This window comes from Artibeus jamaicensis, unplaced genomic scaffold, assembly GCF_021234435.1.
Source record: "Artibeus jamaicensis isolate MK-2021 breed Jamaican fruit bat unplaced genomic scaffold, CSHL_Jam_final contig_704, whole genome shotgun sequence".
NCBI classification, from domain to species: Eukaryota; Metazoa; Chordata; class Mammalia; order Chiroptera; family Phyllostomidae; genus Artibeus; species Artibeus jamaicensis.
Genome location: NW_026521931.1, coordinates 202,397 through 222,874, shown reverse-complemented (window position 1 = coordinate 222,874; position 20,478 = coordinate 202,397). Strand labels below are relative to the sequence as shown.

Sequence of the window (20,478 nt, the reverse complement as noted above, 5' to 3'; positions counted from 1 at the left end):
AACTATCACCACTTACAGGTGATATGCTTATATAGCTAGGGAAAAATGTCAACAGTCTATTAGACTTAATGAGAGAGAACCAGATGCAAGACCACCTTCCAGAAATCTGGAGCATTTCTGCACATCAGCAATAACCAACTATAAAATAAAATAGAATGCCAGTTATAACAGCAACACAAACTCTGGAATATTCGGAATTCCTTAGTGGAGAGTGTGCATGTGCTCTACACAGGGCTCTGCCAAAGCCTACAATCGTCCCTGTCTTCTCTAGCTACCTTCCTGTTTTGCTTTTCTCTATATCAATGAACACCACACACAGGCTACTTATTTATTACATGTACTGTCTGTCTCCTTTAACTAGAATGTAATCGCCATGAAAGTAGAAATTTTTGTTTGCTTGAAAAAATGTTTTTATTGACTGATTTTAGAGAAGTAGAAAGGAAAGGAGAGAGGGAGAAAGAGAGAGGAAAAGAGAAAGGTCAATTTTTGTTGTCCCACTTATGCACTCATGGGCTGACCAAGGATCAAACCCACAACCTTGGCATATAAGGACAACACTCTAACCAACTGAGCTACCCTGCCACAGTTTTGTTTGCTTTTTATTGTTGTATTTGTAACACCTAGAAGAGTGTCTAGCACACAATATGTACTTCACAAAGCTTTGTCTGACACCTGTGGAGAAAATATTAAAACTCACAAGAGGAATGGCAGGATCTGAGTTATGTTTCACAGGAATCGCTGTGTGTTGAGATACAAGAATAGAAGCAGAGAATAGCTATAGGCCTTTGCAGGAACACACCAGGGTGGAGGAGTGGAGATGATGAGAAGTGTGATCTGTGCATATTTTGAAAGTAGAGATGATAAGATGTTCTTCCAGATTTGTACCATTTGTAACAGAAAGAGTGGTCGATGGCCTAATCACAGCGGTGATGGAGTTATGGTGAACTGAAGTGGGAATCAGACCAGCATATGAGGACATGTTCATACCAATTACTTACCAAGTAATCAAAAATAAAACAATTTTATATCTTTTAGGGTAGAAGAAATTCAGAGCATGCAGGCAGTGTATAGATAAGAACTCTTACACTCTAAAGTAGGAGGGTAGACTTTTAAAGCTATTCTGGAGAGAATTATCCATGCATGACCTAGCAACTGAGGTGCTGTGTATATTCTGTAAATAAATTCTCACTTGGGTCCTTACCTGTGATATTATGATGTGCAATGTGGAATTATCGGTGGTGCCGGGGAGCTGGGTTCCATGACAAAGAGTGACAGCTAAAATGTGGTAAACACCATGGATTACTATGAATAATTAGAAGTAATAGATCAACAACATGTATGGCTCTTAAAAATATGTATGGGTTTTTAAAATATAGTGTTTTATAATATAGACACAGGAGGAGTAGTTAACAATATAATGCACTTTTTAAAAATATATAAATGTACCTCAACATAACTAAATGCCTTAAACAAAGTAGAATAGAGAGCCATAAGCAAGAAAGAAATAAGAAAAAAGGGGATAAAATAATTAATTTTTAAGCCCTAACAAAAGAGGCCTTGCACAATTGGTGAATGTTCCATGTACTGAGGACTATTATTAATCAATTAACTCAACTCTGCACCTGAGATTTTTTTAAAGCCTTATTTACTAATATTATAAATTCCAACCTATGTGGCCTTTACATACTTCAGGAAAGGCAGCTTTCTCCCAGCTGCAACAAACAGTAAAGAAAATTTCCGTCAATAACCTATTCAATGAGCAGGAACTGTTTGCACTGTGCAGGCACTGAGCCTACAGGTGTGCTTACGAAGTCCTTGCTCTCAGGGAGCTCACAGGCTGCTGAGCAGAGGATGGCCTCTCCCAAGGGAGCAGCTTGGATGGTCTTCTTTCTGAAAAGTGGGAGCTCAAAGACGCCTTTGCTTTGGAGATTTTATTTAGAAATGTGAGCACAACTGTTCATGATGCTAATGGATAGGACTCAGAATTTCCTGGGAAAGGCAGTATTTATGAATAAGTTTTAGTATGTAGTAGTACATTAGAGACATTGTATAAGTCTCAGATTTCATGCACAAGAAAATGACATGTCAATGATTGTTTTGCCCATGAATAGGTATGACTTGTAGAAAAATAATTTTTCCTTTTACACAGATGTATGTGTTTTCTTCCGACCTTTGGTGGATAACCCTGCATGTGTGCAGTTTGCATTTTATTCATAGCAGGAGAAAGAGGTGACCTGGTTTATTTTCTAAGATAAAGGTGCCTTCTGCAGGTCAAATCGCCCAGGCCATGCAAATAAATTGTAGGGAAAATTAAGAGTTGGAGGGAAATTATAGATGGAGAGTTCAAATACACAACAAGTTGAAAAATAGGCAAGACAATTACAATGACTAGGGTTGTTTGTTTGGGTAATAAAGCCATAAAGAAGAACAAGAAAGGGGCCTTTGCTACAAAGGTTGAGGTAGCAGTCATTTTGGGGAAAAGCACAAACACATGGAGGGGCTTCTGTAGGGGCTGCCAGTTCTCTTTTTTGACTTGAGTGGTTGTTACAATGGGCATCGTCTTATATAATTCACTAAGTTACACATTTGTTTAGTTTGGTTTCTGCCTCTGTATTTTATTTTACAACATAAAGTGAGAAATAATAATAATTAAAAAGTGGAAGCTGCAGCGTAAAGAATAAAATGCAAAAGGAAGAGGTGGAGACAGAGCAGACTGATCATATGTTTTGTTAACAAAGCTCATGGAATCGATTGATGAATTAGATATGAAAGAATAGAATCAATAATTAGTCTGAATGTATGATGGTTCCTTTTACTAATACAGTCAAAGTATCTTGGAACAAGAAGAAAAGGAGTATCTTGGGCTGGAGAAAGCGAGAGCATTAGTTCTAGTTTAAGTATGTTAAGAATGGGATTCCTATGCTCCATGTGAAATTGTTAAGCAAGCCCTTGGACATATGTGTTTGGAGCTCATGAGAAAGGTCTTTTCTGGATTGGAGATAAGAAAAATAAGAACTTTAGCTTTGACTGATAAATAGATTCTAAATAGATCAGATGGAAGGATGGACGGACGGATGGACGGATGGATGGATGGATGGATAGATGATGGATGGACGGACAGATGCGACGGCTCTGGGTAAAAGAACCCAGAGTAGACATAGAACAGTGATCAACTACAGCCAATGCAACAGGGAAAAAAGCTCATTTTGAATAATTGTATAGAAAGAGAAAGCCTCATGATGCTTAGTCTTGTAACTGTGTCCTAAAAACTGTTTTCAAAATAGTTGAATATTTACCCTATGCCACCAGTCTATTACATGGTATTTTACATGGATTATCCATATTCTTCAAGATGATAACATATAATGGATAGTACTCTTTTTGTAGTTGAGGAAATTGGAGGTAGAGATATTAAGCTTACTTTTTTCATTGCTGTTGAGGGTTGGGTCAAGATATGAAGGGGGTTGTTCTCAGTCTGAAAGTTTTCACTTTCTGTATTGCATGTTGTGAGGGAATATGTGGAAGAAACAGGAAAGGCAAGTGGAATGTGAATTCCAGGAGGACGGATTACCCAGCAGACTCCTGTTTAATAACTGAAAGCACTTTCTGCCATGTATATAATAGGGCAATGATACGTAGTTAAAATGTGGACTAATGTGAAAAGTCAATTAAAAAATGTGCTCACCATGAGCCACCTTCTCAGCAAATCTAAGATGAAAGGGTCTTTCAATCATTTCCTTTTTGTTTGCAATGTTCTCTGGGCTGCTGGAGGAAAGTAGAAATTCTATAAATCTTTACCTGTTTTCACAGTACTCTTCTTAGGACACTAATCACCTACTTGTTCTTCAAGCTGTAGATTAAGGGATTCATAATTAGTGTTGCCGTGGCATAGAAGAGAGCCACCATCTCTTCCTGTTCTGCTGAGGAGCTGGCTGTGGGTCTCATGTATGTAAAGATGGCCGTTCCAAAGCACATGGTCACCACTGTGAAGTGGGAGGCACAGGTCCCAAAGGCTTTGCTACATCCCCCGAGCAGAGCGAATGCACAGAATGGCAGAGACTATATGACCATAGGAGAATAGGACCAGGGAACAGGGAAGCATGATGACCAGAAACCTGAGATGGCCACCATGACCCTGTTCAATGACATGTCAGCGCAGGCCAGCCTCAGCACAGCCAACATCTCACAAGCAAAGTGATTAATTATATTATGGCACCAAGGCAGCTGAAAGATGATGGTTGTCTGCATCAGGGAATTCATGAAATCAGCCACCAAGCTGCCAGTAGCCAGCCCCAGGCACAGTCCCCCATGCATGATGACAGTGTAGTACAGCAGGTGGCATACTGCCACATAGCGGTCATAGGCCATGGCTCCCAGCAGGAAGAACTAGAAGCTCAGGGACACACAAAGCTGGAGCACACAGCTGTGGAATGGGGTGGACTTCCTGGCCGACAGGAAATGAAGCAACATCTGTGGGACAGTGCTGTTGGTATACCAGATGTCCACACATGACAGGACGCTGAGGAAAAAGTACATGGGCGTCTGTAGGCTGTTGTCCAGTGTGATAAGGAGGAGGAGGATGAAGCTCCCCAGCACAGTCACCAGATACATGGCCAGGAAAAGGAAGAAGAGGGACAGCTGAGTCTCCCAGCAGCTGGACAGGCCCTGGAGGATAAACTCCCTCACCCATGTCTGGTTTTCCCTGCCCATGAGCCTCTGAAGACAAAAAACCAAGTTAAAAATCAATTCACACCAGACACTGATAGAGGGCCAGATGAGGTCATTCAGACCAAAGAGCCACCTAATATTAAATGGTCCCGAGGTTTTGGGACCATAATGGAACCCAGTGTTGTGGTTCAGGGTCAAAGAGAAAACAAAATTCTGCTTTTCTCCTTCCTTAAGTATGAAAAGCTTGATTAAAGTGTTTAGACAGTTGAGTTAAAAACTTAACCAAAACAAACTCCTCTTCTTTAGGGCCAATTCCAACCCCTGAAGTTTGTTTACTTCTCTGTTGGAAACGAGTTTCCCCCTCCTGACTCTCTCAAAATCCATAGGGAGTGGAACAGAACAGAAAGAAACAGCTTTTTAAATGGACTTTTTTAAACCTCTGGATTCTCTTTGAAAAGGAAACACTCAGTTTCCACCTGTTTAAAATCAGAAACTTGGGGTTACAAGTTAGAAGGTGGCAAATACAAAGTAGATATTTTAGGTAGCAAAGAAAATTGTCAAAGTCACTTTTCAGAGTCAGCGACATGAAGAACAAAGACCTGGGCCATCAGGCTCCATCTTGAAAGACCTTCACCTGCTATCTTTTATCTGGATGAGAGAATGGGAGGAAAGAATCTGTTATTTCCTCCTCCTTCAGAAGAGTGGCAGAGCATGGTTGACAGAGGGGATGGCTGTCAAGAAACAAATCAAAGTCAAGAATACATGAACTATCTTCCCTAATAAATGGAGAGAACTCAAATACTTGCTGTGCACATCAGCCTATTAATGAAGAGATCATGAAAGCTGGCTGCCATTCCTGCTGGTTCAATTGGTATGTATCCTGCATAGTGATAGTTGTGGTTTGGAAACTATAAAGTGAGGGAAGGTAGCTGAAATTAACTCAATGAAATGACTGTTGATGTTCCCTCTTACCTTTACCTGAAATTCTTGACTATGCCCGCCCTTCACCAGAGAACTGTCTTTTCTCATCCTTGTGCTATGCTCCCTATTCTATGATTCACACAACAGAGACATAGCTGGTCTGCTCAATTCCACCCCCAGACTCTCTAATCCGGCTGATAGCTTATTAATCAGAAAGCTCAAGCATTCTAGCATTCTCTCTGGAACTCTTGGTAATCCTGCTTGTACCTTATTTGAGTCACAAGTGATTTCCAAAAACCTCAAGGACTCAAGAAAGCCCACTTTTGATTTTCCACATACCATCCCTCTAATTTCCCTGTCCTTTGGGTAGAAAATGTGAGATCCATGTACAGCTTTGTTGTAAAAACTAATAATTAGTTAAGGGTTTGACAAAGAGAATGTAATTCCTGATCCTGTAATTTCCCTTAAAAGCCTGCAGAGGTATTGGTTACAAATAGAAATACCTATGGTTAGGATATCATGTTTCTGGATCATCATCATGTTTTGTAAAGGCACTTTGTAAAGTGCCTCTCCCTGGGACTGAATGAATTCCTTTGCCAATAAACTTGAATTTCCCAGTTCAACTCTCAATGTTGTTTCCTTTACCCAGACCTAATTTCTTCTTCTGGCCAAAGGAAACATAATTTTAAGTCTGACTTAATTCACTGGAGACAGAAAAGTTGGAATAAGGATGTAACACCAATAGTAAAAAGACAACTTTTTAAATTAATTTTTTTTATTTAATTATTTTTCAAGTACAGTTTTCTGTCTTTTACTCCCATCCTGGCCCACCACCCCCATGCTCCCCACCTCCCTCCCACTTCCACCCCCCTTAGTTGTTGTCCATGTGTCCTTTATACTAGTTCCTGTAAATCCTTCCTCTTTTTCCCCTGAAATTCCCTCCCCTTTCACCTCTGGTCACCATCCCCCTGTTCTCTATTTCAGTGTCATTGTTTTTATTTTGCTTGCTTGCTTGTTTTGTTGTTTAGCTTCCTGTTAAAGGTGAGATCATATGGTATTTGTCTTTCACCACCTGGCTTATTTTACTCAGCATAATGCTTTCCAGTTCCATCCATGTTGTTGCAAAGGGTATGAGGGCTCCTTCTTCCTGCTGCACAGAATCCCATTGTGTATATGTACCATACTTTTTTGATCCATTCATTTACTGATGAGCACCTAGGTTGCTTCCAGCTCTTGGCTATTGTAAATTGTGCTGCTATGAACATTGTGGTGCATAGGTTCTTTTGGATTGGTGTTTTAGGATTCTTAGAATATAGTCCCAGCAGTGGAATTGCTGGGTCAAAAGGCAGGTCAATTTTTATTTTTCTGAGAAAATTCCATACTGTTTTCCATAATGGTTGTACCAGTCTGCATTCCCACCAATAGTGAACTTGGGTCCCCTTTTCTCCACAACCTCTCCAACACTTGTTATTTGTTGCCTTGTTTATGATGGCCATCCTGACTGGTGTAAAGTGGTATCTCATTGTAGTTTTAATTTGCATCTCTCTGATAGCTAGTGATATTGAGTATCTTTTCATGCATCTCTGGATGTTCTGTATGTCCTCCTTGGAGATGTGTCTGTTCAAGTCCTTTTCCCATTTTTTAATTGGGTTGCTTGTCTTCTTAGAGTGGAGTCATGTAAGTTCTTTGTATATTTTGGAGATTAAACCTTTGTCTGAGGTATCATTGGCAAATATATTTCCCCATACAGTTGGTTCTCTTTTTAATTTAATACTGTTTTCTTTAGCTGTGCAGAAGCTTTTTATTTTGATGAGATCCCATTTGTTTATTCTTTCCTTTATATTCCTTGCTCTAAGGGACATATCAGTAAAAATGTTGCTGCCTGAAATATCTGAAATTTTCCTGCCAATGTTCTCCTCTAAGACTTTAATGATGTCACAGCTTATATTTAAGTCTTTTAACCACCTTGAATTTATTTTGGTGTATGGTGTAAGTCTGTGCTCAAGTTTTATTTTTTTGCACGTAGCTGTCCAGTTCTCCCAACACCATTTGTTGAAGAGGCTATTTTTACTCCATTTTATGTTGCTGCCCCCTTCTTCGAATATTAATTGACTGTAGAGAGTTGGGTTGATTTCTGGGCTCTCTGTTCTGTTCCATTGGTCTATGTGCCTGTTTTTATGACAGTACCATGCTGTTTTGATTACAGTGGCCTTGAAATACAATTTGATATCAGGTATTGTGATTCCTCCTACTTTGTTCTTCTTTCTCAAAATAGCAGCTGCTATTCAGGGTCATTTATGGCTCCATATAAAATTTTGAAGTTTTTGTTCCATGACTGTGAAATATGCCATTTTAGCCACAGCAATCAGAAAAGAAAAGGAAATAAAAGGCATCCAAATTGGAAAGGAGGAAACAAAACTGTCATTGTTTGCAGATGACATGATAATGTACATGGAAAATCCTATAGACTCTACTCAAAAACTGCTCAACCTAATAAATGAATTTGGTAAAACAGTGGGTTACTAAGTCAATATTCAGAAATCAAAGGCATTTTTGTATACTAACAATGAATCAGCAGAAGCAGGAATCAAGAAAAGAATCTCATTTAATATAGCAAAAACAAAAATAAAATATCTTGGAATAAACCTAACTAAGGAGGTAAAAGACCTGTATGCAGAAAAATACACAACACTGAAGAAAGAAATCAAAGAAGACACAAACAAATGGAAACATATACCGTGTTCACGGATTGGAAGAATTACTATCATCAAAATGTCCACACTACCCAAAGCAATTTACAGATTCAATGCAATACCTATTAAAGAATGACTTTTTTAACAAAAAAAAATTAAGAAGTAAAAGAAAATGTTTAAAACACTTTTTGAACAGTTAATATGTAAACAGAAGCTACAACAGATTTTCAGGAGTAAGGTTGGAAGTGTAATATCTGACAATGACAGTAAAAGCAAACAGCATCCTCTCCCACCCTTTCTTCTTGGAATCATGATTCAAGCTTCTTGAAGTTAAAAATCACAAGTGTTCTTCTTGAAATAGAAAGCCACCTGGAAACCTTGAAATTTCCCCAGAATGTTAATTGGTAAAGTTTTTCTCAGCCCATCCCAACTTCCTTCTCCATACCTATATTGCTTGGACCAGTACCCCTTCAGAATGAGCTAGTCAGCACAGACCTGTCCTCTGGGTCCAGATTTCCAGTGGGCAGGTTTTGAGGGCACCATGCAGAGCAGGGAACATGACCTGTTGCAGCTAAGCCCAGGGAGTCCTATGAATGTGGGTGAAGACCTGTGCTTGGTGCTTCATTTCTCAGAGCTCTCTGAAAGAACTCTCTCCTCAGTTTGGCTACCCACAGTGAGCTTTCTTAAGACCAGTTGCCAAAATGGGACATTTTTCTCTCCAGTAACCAAATTCAGTACAGTTGTCACACGAGACTAGGAAGCAGCTGTGTGGTAAGGAGAACCTGGTTTCCTGACTCGAGGTCTGAGGACCCACTGGAGGGTTTCTGAGCGGGACACCCTCACCTTAAGGACAGGAGACTGGCATTGCCCGGGAAGAGCAGAACTGAGCAGGATGCACCATTTCGAAGAAGTAACTTTCTTTTCCCTCAGAGAGAAAATCTCTGCAGACCAATTATGTTGTGCTTGTTAGACTTCAGTTACTTCTTCTCCGTATGGTGATTCCCTCACCTGAAACTCTCACCTGCATTTAAGAGAATTTCATTTTCCAGATCCAGAAAGAAAGCCCCAGTTTCCCTGGAGACATCTCCTAAATCTTTGCTGAACTCTCACTTGGAGGAAGTTACAACTTGCCCATGACTTTCTGTCCATGTACTCATGATTGGCATTATCTCACCTAAAGGCCTCCATTATTCATGGGTCATGTCTGAGACCTTCAAACAGTATCTTCTGTAATGTGATGCTTAAGCTGTCCATGAGCTTTCTCTCCATTATGGGTCACTGTTAGAAGGCTCCTTTTAACTGGGTATTGTCAAATTATTTGACCACTTATCTTTCTAAATGTCTGCCCTCATATTCTGCATATATTACAGAAAATTACTACCCACTTTAAGCATCTCAAATTATATATCCATTTTACTGGTAGACATTTAGGTTATTTCCAGCTTGTAGTTATTGCAAACAACACTGCTAGGAACATTCATACACACACACACACACACACACACACACATCTTTTGTCCAATATATATTGACTTCTATTGCCCTGTAGTAGCATTGGCCCATCACAGTTTATGTGCATGTCCAGTTTCAGCTAATATTGTCAGTTTTGTCAAAACAGTTGTAGCAGCCCTGCCAGTGTGGCTCAGTTGGTTGGAGCATCATCTCATAAACCAAAAGGTCACAGGTTTGATTCCTAGTCAGGACACATGCCTGGGTTGCAGGTTCAGTCCCTGGTTGGGATGTGCAGGAGAGGCATCCAATCAATGTTTCTCTTTCACATTGATGTTTTCCTCCCTCTCTCTCTTCCTTCCACTCTCTCTAAAATTAATAAGTGTGCCCTTAGGTGAAAAAAAAAGAAAAACAGCTCCAAGCTCTCTCTATCCTTGGATTGTAAGTCCTATTCATTTTAGCCATTCTCATGGGTCTGTATAGTGATAACTCATTGTTACTATACTTTTCACTTCTCTGATGATTAGTAAGGTTGTGCTATTTAAAAATATTTATTGGTGACTTGGAGATTCCATTTTCTGAAGTGTTCAACCTCATGTTCGTTTTCCATTGGGTTACCCCTCTTTTTCTTACTGATTTTAGTTATTTTAATATTTTGAGTATGGGTCATTTGCCATTTATATGTATCACAGATATTTTCTACTACACTATGGCTTAACTTTTCATTCTCTAAATGCTGTCCCTGATGAAAAGATGTTTTTCATTCCAAGGTCATTCTACTTATCAGTTGTTTTCCACATAGTTCTTGCTCTTTTGTGTCTTCAGAAACCTTTGTCTACCCCCAATCATGAGATTATATTATTCAGTGTTATCTTCTGGGAGCTTTGATGTTTTCTTTTCCAGATTTAGGTCAACAATATTCCTGGAATTTATTGCTGTGCATAATGTGAGGCAGGAACCCACATTCACTTGTTTCCTATGTGAATATCCAAATTTACTGAGAGTCCATTCTTTTCCTACTATTCTTTGTGTTGCCGTAAATCAAATTTCAATTTATATTTGTGGGTAAGTTTTGATATTCTTATTTCTGCCCACTGGTCTATTTGTGTATTGTTATAAAATACTATGTTGTCTTAATTACTGTAGTTTTATAATAAACCTTGTATTATAGTGTAAATCCTTCAACTTGATTCCACATTTTCAAATTGTTTTAGCTATTTATGGCCATTTGAATTTTTCATCTAATTCTAAAATTAGCTCAAACATTTCCAGGAAAACAAAACTTGCTGAATATTTTAATTAGGATTTTTTCTAAAAATCAATTTTGGGAAAAGTCACATTTCTATGCTTTTGAGTATTCTGGTCCTTTAAAAACATATATTTTTCTTCCATTTATTTAATATCTGTTCTTTTTATTCAATGCAAGTATTCTCTCTCTCTCTCATTAGATTTGTTCCTAGGTGTGGTGCTTTGCTATGTTGTTTTAAATAGTATCTTTTACATTATATAAAATATAATTGGCTTTTATATATTAAGTATGTATATATGAAATAACTTTTGTGGATGACTGGTGTCATTTCTTTACATTTTTTGGTAGAATTAGCTGATGAAGCTACCTGACCTGAAGTTCTATTTGATAGAAAATTCTTAAATATGGACTCAAATATATTAGTATATAGGACTATTCTATTTCTTCATGTGTTCATTTTGGTAAGCTTATTTCTCTAGAAATTTGTTTCATCTAACTTTTCAAATTTTTTAGCCTAAATTTAATACTTTCCTATAAAATTTGAATGTACATAGGCTGTGTAGTAATGTCTCTTTCTCTTTCCTAACATTGTTTATTTCTTCCATTTCTCTCTCTTTTTGATTAGTCTTGGCAACGGATTATAGTGTACTATAAAAAATTTTAAGTATCATTTGGTGAAAGGAGAGCAAATGACAGGGTGATCCCATCCCTTAGCAGATACCGTTTCATAGGTAACAGCAAGAAAAAAATCCTTCTTTAGAAGAAAAATACTAAACACCACAAAAGTAATCAAACATCCTAAAATATATGTGAAGAGAACAAGATAATACATAGCTCCTCTAAGCTATCTCCAGGATCGAACCAGAGAATCAGGGCCCTAGGATGTTGAAAGAACCAGAGCTATTATAGCAAACCCATTTTTAAGGATTTTAGAAAATTCTGTTGAATTACATAAATCAATACCCAAGTCATTATGAATTGTTATGAGCCATAGTGGAACAACAGGGATGGTATTTATCCTCCTACCTAACCATCTAGAAAATTAAATAAAATTCACAAAGCAATGACGTTCATACATTGGACAACAGTCAGTGCAAGATAGTGATCCCTGAGAAGTGGGAAACAAGTGAGGTGGGGCATAAATACCCCCACTTCAGGCCCCAGGATGAAGAGAAGGAACCCAGACAGAGCTTGTGGTCATCCTAAGTTGAAAAGACAGAATTCCCAGTCTGGGACAGAGTACCAAAGAGGAGGCAGCTGCAAAGAAACAGGACAGTTAATACCTGAATACTGGTTGTCTTAAGTCTTTTGCTGACAACTAATCTTTGCTGGTTGTGAGGGACCTTCCAAGGCCAAGAAAAGACCCACCAGAAAGCGGTAAATGAAATGATCTCTAGGGGGAATGTGGGGCCTGGAACAGCTCACGGTCACACCAGTCAGAAAGGAAAGGCCTGTGACACCCATGCCATTGAGCAGAGCCCTCAGAAAACGACGATCTCAGTCGTGGTACAAGCTGACCCCACACTTAGGCCTGTTCTAGATCCAGTCGGTAAGACCCTTAAAAGAAAGCCCCAAAATATCAAAAAAAGTGCAGAAATACTTATAAAGCAAAAATATCTAGCACACAAAAACATAAAACTCACAATATCTGTGATTTCATAAAAACCTTTCCGTGCATTCTAAGAGGCAGGAGAGTTTCCAGGCTACAGTACAAAGCAAGGAAACTCAAACAAGCCACAACAAGGAAAAATAGCAATCAACAGGAACATACACAGAAGCAACACAGATGACATAATTAGAATATAAGCACATTAAAATAACCATTATAAGTGCACTCACATGTTGAAGGAGAAAAAGGAAAGACAAAGAACAATGAGGAAAGAAACCAAAGATGTAAAAACACCAACTCAAACTATAAGGATAAAAAAATACAATATCTAAAATGAAAATTACACTAGGTAGACTCAGTAGAAGATTAGACACTGCCAAAGAGAAAAAATATATAAATAAAGATATATTCAGTTGTACAAATGATACAAGTATTCATTATCAGCAGAAAAAAAGAATTATAAGCAAAGTTAAGGACATGAACTAAAGGGGTAAAAACAATAAAAATGAGAACAGAAAACAGTGAAATGAAAAATAAAAAAGAGAAAACTAAGCAAATCAAAACCTTTTCTTTAATAATATCAATACAATTGATAAACTTCTATCCAGGCTGATTAAGGACAAGAGAAGATATAAATGATCAATATTAAAAATGAAAGGGATGACATCACCATTGAGCATACAGGTGTCAAAAGGATAAAAATAAAACCTCCTGAATGTATTTCAAGTCAATACTCTGACTACTTAAATGGAATGAAAAAAAATTCATAGACTGTGCTGCCAAAGCTCACACAAGAATAAATATATAACCTGAATAGCCTTCTATCTCCATCTATAAAAGTTATTGAATTTATAGTTTATAATCTTCTCACAATGTAAACAATGGTAGAAATAACTTCACTAGTGAATTGTACCAAACATTAAAGAAAGAAATGTTAACAAAGTCTACCTATATATAGTCTTCTATAAAGTTGAAGCAGAAACAACTTGCCCCAATTTTTTAATTTAAGTATTACCCTGATATCAAAACTAGACAAAAACAGAAAGCAGGCTGACAGCTCAGGGGTTAGGGAGAGTGGAGGAACTGATAAAAAAAGAACTCATGGCCACGAACAACAGGGTAGTGATTGCAGGGGGTGGGTATGGATGGAGGGGGAAGAGGAGATGGAGGGATAAATGGCAATGGAAAAATACAATAAAAAATAATGTAAAAATACTAGACAAAAACATCACAATTTTTTTAAACTACAGATAAAAATCTTTCATGATTATAGATACAAAATGCTTTTAAAACATTAGTAAAGTGACTCCAGCTGTATAAAAAATTAAATATATTATTTCCAACTGGAGTTTGTTCCAGGAATGCAAGTTAGTACAACATTAAATTAACCAATAGTCCCCAAGTGTCAAGAAGTGAAAGACAGGGAAAAACTGGAACTATTACAGAATAAAGGCTAAAGACAAGTAACAAGCAAATTCAGTGGATCTTGGATAGCTTCTTCAATTTCAAAAAGCAGTTAGTGGGGAAATTGATAAAATTACATTAAACATTATAATTGAGCTAAAAATGAAAATAGCTAACAGTTCTACCAATGTTAATTTCCTGGTCTGTTATTATACTATTCTACAGTTATCTAAGATGTTAACTTTGGGAAAACTTTCTGTGCTATATTGTAAAACTTCTTTAAGTCTAAAATGAGTTCAAAATAAAACCTTTGTTAAAAAAATCAACCAACCAATGTAATTTACCATAGAGATTTTTATATCTATACACACACACACACACACACACTTGTACACACTCAGTGTATGCAAGACTCAAAATTCATTAATGTTTGACAAAACTCAATATTCATTAATGATAAAAACTAAGGATCCATAAATAAAAAAGCTCTTCATTAGCCTATAAAAAGACATTTACAAAGTTCTAATAAACAACATCATTCTTAATGGTGAAGGTCAAAAACAATCAAGGATGTCCACTCTCAGCACTCCTATTCGACACTGTAGTAGAGGTTCTAGTTACTGTAATAAGGAAGGAAAAAGAAATAAAAGAAGAGTCTAAATGGCAAATATGTAAATGAAAGGTGCTCAGCATCAGTAGTTATTAGGAACTTGCAAGTAAAATCATTAAGATGCCACTACACATCTATTAGAATGCTTAAACTTAAAGAATTACCAATACTAAGTCTTCATGATGATGTGGAGCATGTAAGACTCTCATGCATGTCTGGTGAAAATGCAAAATTGCACAGCCATGTTGCAAAAGAATCTGTTTGGTGAATTTGTACAATGTTAAATACATGCTTGCCTTATATTCTGACAACCCAAGACTGTGTCCACAAAAAGACTTGTAACTGATGAATATATCAACGTAATTTATAGTTGCCAAAAATCCATCAACCGGTGAATATCTAAACAAATTGTGGTACATCCATACAATGGGGCACCGACTCAGCAATAAAAATAAACAAACCACTGATACGTACAAGAGTTCGCATGAGTCACGCCAGTATTATTACAAGTGAAAGAAGACAGACAGAAATGCTTGCAATCAATATGGTTACATTATTTTAATGCGCTGGAAAAGGCAAAATTAAAGGCACAGTAATGAGATTAGTGGTGGCCAGGACCGCAGGGAGAAGAGGGTATTGATCACAAATTGGGGCAAAGGAACTTTTGGAAATACACCATATCTTGTTTAGGTTGGTTGTAAACATTTGTCAAAACTCATATAACTGTACACTTTAAAATGATGAATTTTTCTGCATGTACAATTTGCATCAATAAACATGAGTTTAAGAAACAAAAGTGATAAAGGACAAATAAACAATGTCAGAATGAAAAAATGATATAACTACAAACTCGAAGGACAAAAAGCAAAACTACGAATAAATTTATGTCAACAATTTGAAAAGTTAAACAAAACAGGCAAATTTCTGATAAAATATAACTTACCAAAAGCTGATAGAATGTAAAATAGCCTGAAAAAATCCTACAAGCATTAAAGATATGGCACTTGTATTAAAAGTATTTCCATAAAGATACCTAGATGGGTGAGTGCCATCAAATTTTCACAAACCAGTATTGTTTGCATCTTACCCTGTGCAGCTAAAGTGTGTAGCTGTGTGATACACAAAGGTAGAGAGATGAGGTAGTAAGTAAGACAACAGAATCATGTTTGACTTGGCAGGGGATGGGTCCTGGCATGGGGCCTGTTACCCTGAAGGGGTGCCATGGTGTCGCTGGAACCAAGAAATGCCATTTTACTTGAGCCATCAGCCCAGTTGCCAGCCCTCCACTGACAGCAGAGGGCTGAGTCACATGGCATCTACATTTATCCCAGGTCTACATCACATAAGTTTAGTCAATCTATCTTAAAGCAAAATTATCATCTTGCCATAAGCTGGCTCTTCTTCCTAATTTCTACGTGCTTGTGCCATCCAATCATGTCTTTGTATTTGAAAATATAAGGAAAATAGAGAAAGTGGAAAGAATTGTTCCAAGTTACACTGTCCCCTTCCTCTTATGTGTCTTCTTAGGACTCTCTCGGTGCTCTCAGATAACGACAAATTTGCCTTTCACTTGACCTCTAGTAATAGTACGTAGCATTAGTGAATTTACACAGAGATCTTACATAATACTTATGAAATACTTAAATAAGAGTTAAATAGCACTTAGTACTCATGACAGTCCTTAGAAGAATTGCACCTCTTTAAAGTTGTCTGCAATTAAAGTTTCTTTTAAAGACCTTTACTTGCCTTAGAATGACCCTCAGTAATTTGAAGAAAATAAAATATCAAGCAAGCTAAATCCTTTCTAGCTATTCCAAATTCTCTCCTGACATTGGTTTCCTTGTATGTTGAGAATGCCAATGCCAATTCTCCTGACCTTACTGGATTAAGGATAAATGTGAAGGGCTATACCAGTCACAGCAATAATCTTTACTAAATATGTGAATGGTGTGGGCTTGACCCAATGGTCTTCAGAGATACTTAAGTTAAAATGAAGTCATTAGGTTGGGCCCGAATTCAATATGACTGGTGTCCTTAAAAGAGGAGATTAAGACACAGACATGCAGAGGGAAAACCATATGAAGATGCTCATCACCAGGCAAGGAGACAAGTCTCAGGAGAAAGCAACTCTGCCAACACCTGGACCTCAGATGTCTAGTCTCGAGAATTGTGATAAAATACAGTTCCATTGCTTAAGACCTTGCAGTGAATCAACAAAGCAAAACAAATGAGAGAATAGATATCAAAACACTCTAAAAATCAAAACTATTCTAATGTAAAATAATAGAGCCCAAATTAACAATAATATAGTGTTGATACACATATCTCAAGATGCTCAACACATGATTTACCCATTAGTATGGAGTCCTTAGATCCTGGGCAATTGAACCTGAATGACTGTGATAAATGAGATGCTTTCTGAAATGCAAACTGGAGTGAGAATATCTGCACCATCTCTCAGGACATTTCACCAATACAACCTTTTGTCCACACCCAGGAAAAAAATCAAACTCTTCTTCTTTTGAATTCCCTGAGTTCTTTCTGTGTATACCTTGTGTTATAATTTTGCATTTTGCCCTATTTGCCCTACAATTGTGCAGTAAACTATACCCCACAAGTCATTTTACTCACCATCTGTTTTTCTATGCCCCACAAGAAAAGAATGCTTTTCATTTTTTAAGATGGTTGACAAAAATGAAAAGAAGAGTAATATTTGATGACTTTTGAAAATGATGTAAAATTCAAATTTCCGTGTCCACAAACTGAGATGACTGGTGCTAGGCACACTCTTTCATTCCTACGTTGCCTCTGGCTGTTTCTGTGCTACAGTGGCTGAGTAGAGTAGCTGTAACAGACTGTATGGCCCACAAAGCCTAAAATATTTACTATTTGGCCCTTTACAGAAATGGTGTCCCAAATCCTGCCCCAGAAGACTGTCAATTTCCTGAGGTAGTGGCCATATCTAAATACAACTCTGACACTCCCGCAGTGCCTACAGCAGTGTCTTCACCAAAGTGGATGCCCACAAACTGATCATCTGTAACTTTGATAGAAAAGGCTGTGAATAAAGATAAAGTTAGTCTCTTTAAAGGAAAAATTTGACCACTGTGGCCTTGCAGTTGAAGATACCAAGAGGAAACTTGAGATACTTCTGTGGAGAGTGGTGCACACAGCTGACGGGGGCACATTTTCTGTAACTCATGGACTTCTAACTTTTGTCATTTCCAAACCTCTTATTTCTGCATTTCCTCCTCTGGATTCTGAGCAATGGATACTGTATCTCCTTTCACAAAAAATAGGGGCCACTAGACACCCTTCAACTTCCATTGCCCAAATCCCAGATGCAAATCAACCAAATCAACCAGCTAAATGAAGAGACAAAGGAAAGGAGGGAGGGTCCCCTCTGAGACTTTTAAAAAAGAGTGAGAAGACGTTCTACCATCATAGTCTTTCTCTTCTCTCCCATACCTATCCCTTGTTTAATCTTGTCTTCCCCACTTTACCTTATTTAGCTTTGCTAGCATAGGTGATGCCAGCCCACTAGATTCACAAAGGTTGAGTAGGGCCTTGTGGGGGAGGAGAGTACAAAGCTCTTAGTGTGGACACTTGAGAGTAACACCTACAAGACAGGCTGACTTATTCTGATAATCCAAAATCCATATTAAAGATGTAAGGAAATTCCTTCATTTGATTAACTATGCCTCTGATATTTTGTATATGCACCACATTGTTTAATTGCTTATTTTGTTTCCAAAGTCAGAGAAGAGCTTTGCTGGATTTTCAGAAATTAGACAGTTCTGTCCTTTGAATAGGACCCCATGTATATGCAGTACCTTTCTTGTTAAATTATTCATACATTTTTAGTAGTAACTGAATTTCATATTTTCCTTACCCAATAATTTCATTGTGTACAAATGATCTTTGGTTATATCCTCATCAGAGTAAATTAGTTGATGTTTCTCTGGTCAATTATTTCCACTATCAGACAGAGGAAGGTATATTCATTCATATGTAGTCGGTCCTACACAAACACATTTCAGTCAACCTTGATAGCAACATTCTCCTAATAGTAACTTATACAACTATTGGATGTGGCTACATATGCCACATATTATCTTAAGTAAGTCTCCACATATGAAAATCAATGGTTCCTAACAGAAATATGATAGCCTGGTATAAAATTTGGATGAACAAGAAATAGTGGTGCAAATTAAATCCATGACAAGGACCATGATAATAAATAATGTGATGAGTCAAAACAGAAAATGGTATTTTTTCCTTCCTCACAGGACATACGAATGAAGATTGAGTAAGGCTGAGCTCCAGTACAGCAGTGCTTCACTCCACTAAACATGCCACTGGGACCTAAAAATGCCCCCCCATTATCTCAAACCACACTCAACCACTCAGCCTCCTACCCACATCATCAGTACACATTACATCATGTTCATCCTGGATGCCATGGTGATGCAGTTGATGACTGTCATGTCTGAGTTCAGTGGGAGAACACACAGTTAAAGTCCATTTCTCTAACTGATGTTCATGAGTCATCAAGTTGACAGTTTTAACTTTAATCCAGATAATTGTCCTAAGAGTTTCTGCCAGGCCCCCTTCACCTCCTTATTCCTTAGACTATAAATCATGGGGTTCAGCATAGGTGTCAAAATGGCATAAAAGAGAGAGATCAACTTCTCTTGGAGGACAGAGGGGCCAGAGCGGGGCCGGATATAAGTGACAATGGCCATGCCATAGCACAGGACCACCACTGAGAGGTGAGAAGCACAGGTTTGGAAGGCTTTCTTTCTGCCCTCTGTGGACCTGATCTGTAGGATGGTGGTGATGATCTTGATGTAGGACAAGAGAACCAGGCAGAATGGGGACATCAGCAGGACAATGCTAGAAACCATGATGACAATCTCATTGGAGGAAATGTCCACACAAGCCAGTCTGATCACAGCTAGGATTTCACAGGATATGTGATCAATAAACTTATTTGAGCATATGGGCAGCTGAAAGGTGATGGCAGTATGCACAAGAGAGTTGACAGAGCCACTGACCCAGGAGCTGATGGCCAGCCTAGTACAGAGTCCTCCATGCATGATGACTGAGTACCTCAGGGGGTCACACACAGCCACATAGCGGTCATAGGCCATCACAGCCAATAGAACAAACTCAATGCCACCCAATCCCAGGGAGAAAAATAACTGTGCTGCACAGCTCATATAGGGAATCACTTTCTGTTCAGTAAGAAAATGAACCAACATCTGAGGGACGATGCTTGTGGCATAAGAGACGTCAACCAGGGAGAGGTTGGTGAGAAAGAAGTACATGGGAGTGTGGAGTCGGCTGTCCAGTCTGATCAGAAGAACAATGAGGAAGTTCCCCAGCACTGTCACCAGGTACATGACCACGAACAGGACAAAGAGAGACACCTGAGTGTCCCAGTCTCTGGACAGGCCGAGGAGAATAAACTCTCTCACCCACGTCTGGTTGTCTGTTCCCATTAAAAATGTCAGGATTGTGAATCTGCAGAGAGCCAGAAAGAACAGAAGCTGCTGAATCAGAGAGTAGTCAGAACAACTTTCTGTGAATACCTACTGTATATCACTGGTCAGCCTCAGTCAGGTGTTTCAGATCACCGTGGGCCATAATCACAGGCTGTATCCCCATGTGCATCAGAGACAGGCCAGCACCTAGATGAGGACATGACGTGGCATCTGGGAGACCAGCTCAGCCTGGAGACCATGTGGTGCAGCTTCAGGAGCTCAACATCTTTACCAACTTACATAAGGTTTCAGGTGTAGAGAGCCTGGTAGTGACAATGACAGGTAAAATGATAAACAATGAAGAAAACACTGTTCGAAAGGTATAAAAG

The 20,478-nt window shown here is 38.3% G+C and overlaps 1 protein-coding gene and 1 pseudogene across 1 annotated transcript; both read right to left on the bottom strand.

Moving 5' to 3' along the window:
* Positions 1-3,834: 3,834 nt before the first annotated feature.
* LOC128628362 (olfactory receptor-like protein OLF3) lies at positions 3,835-4,710 on the bottom strand (annotated as a pseudogene).
* Positions 4,711-19,153: 14,443 nt separating this feature from the next.
* On the bottom strand, positions 19,154-20,107 carry LOC119054170 (olfactory receptor-like protein OLF3). The gene has a single exon (XM_037152023.2). It carries the CDS (start codon positions 20,105-20,107, stop codon positions 19,154-19,156), a length of 954 nt encoding a protein of 317 aa, XP_037007918.2.
* Positions 20,108-20,478: the final 371 nt, after the last annotated feature.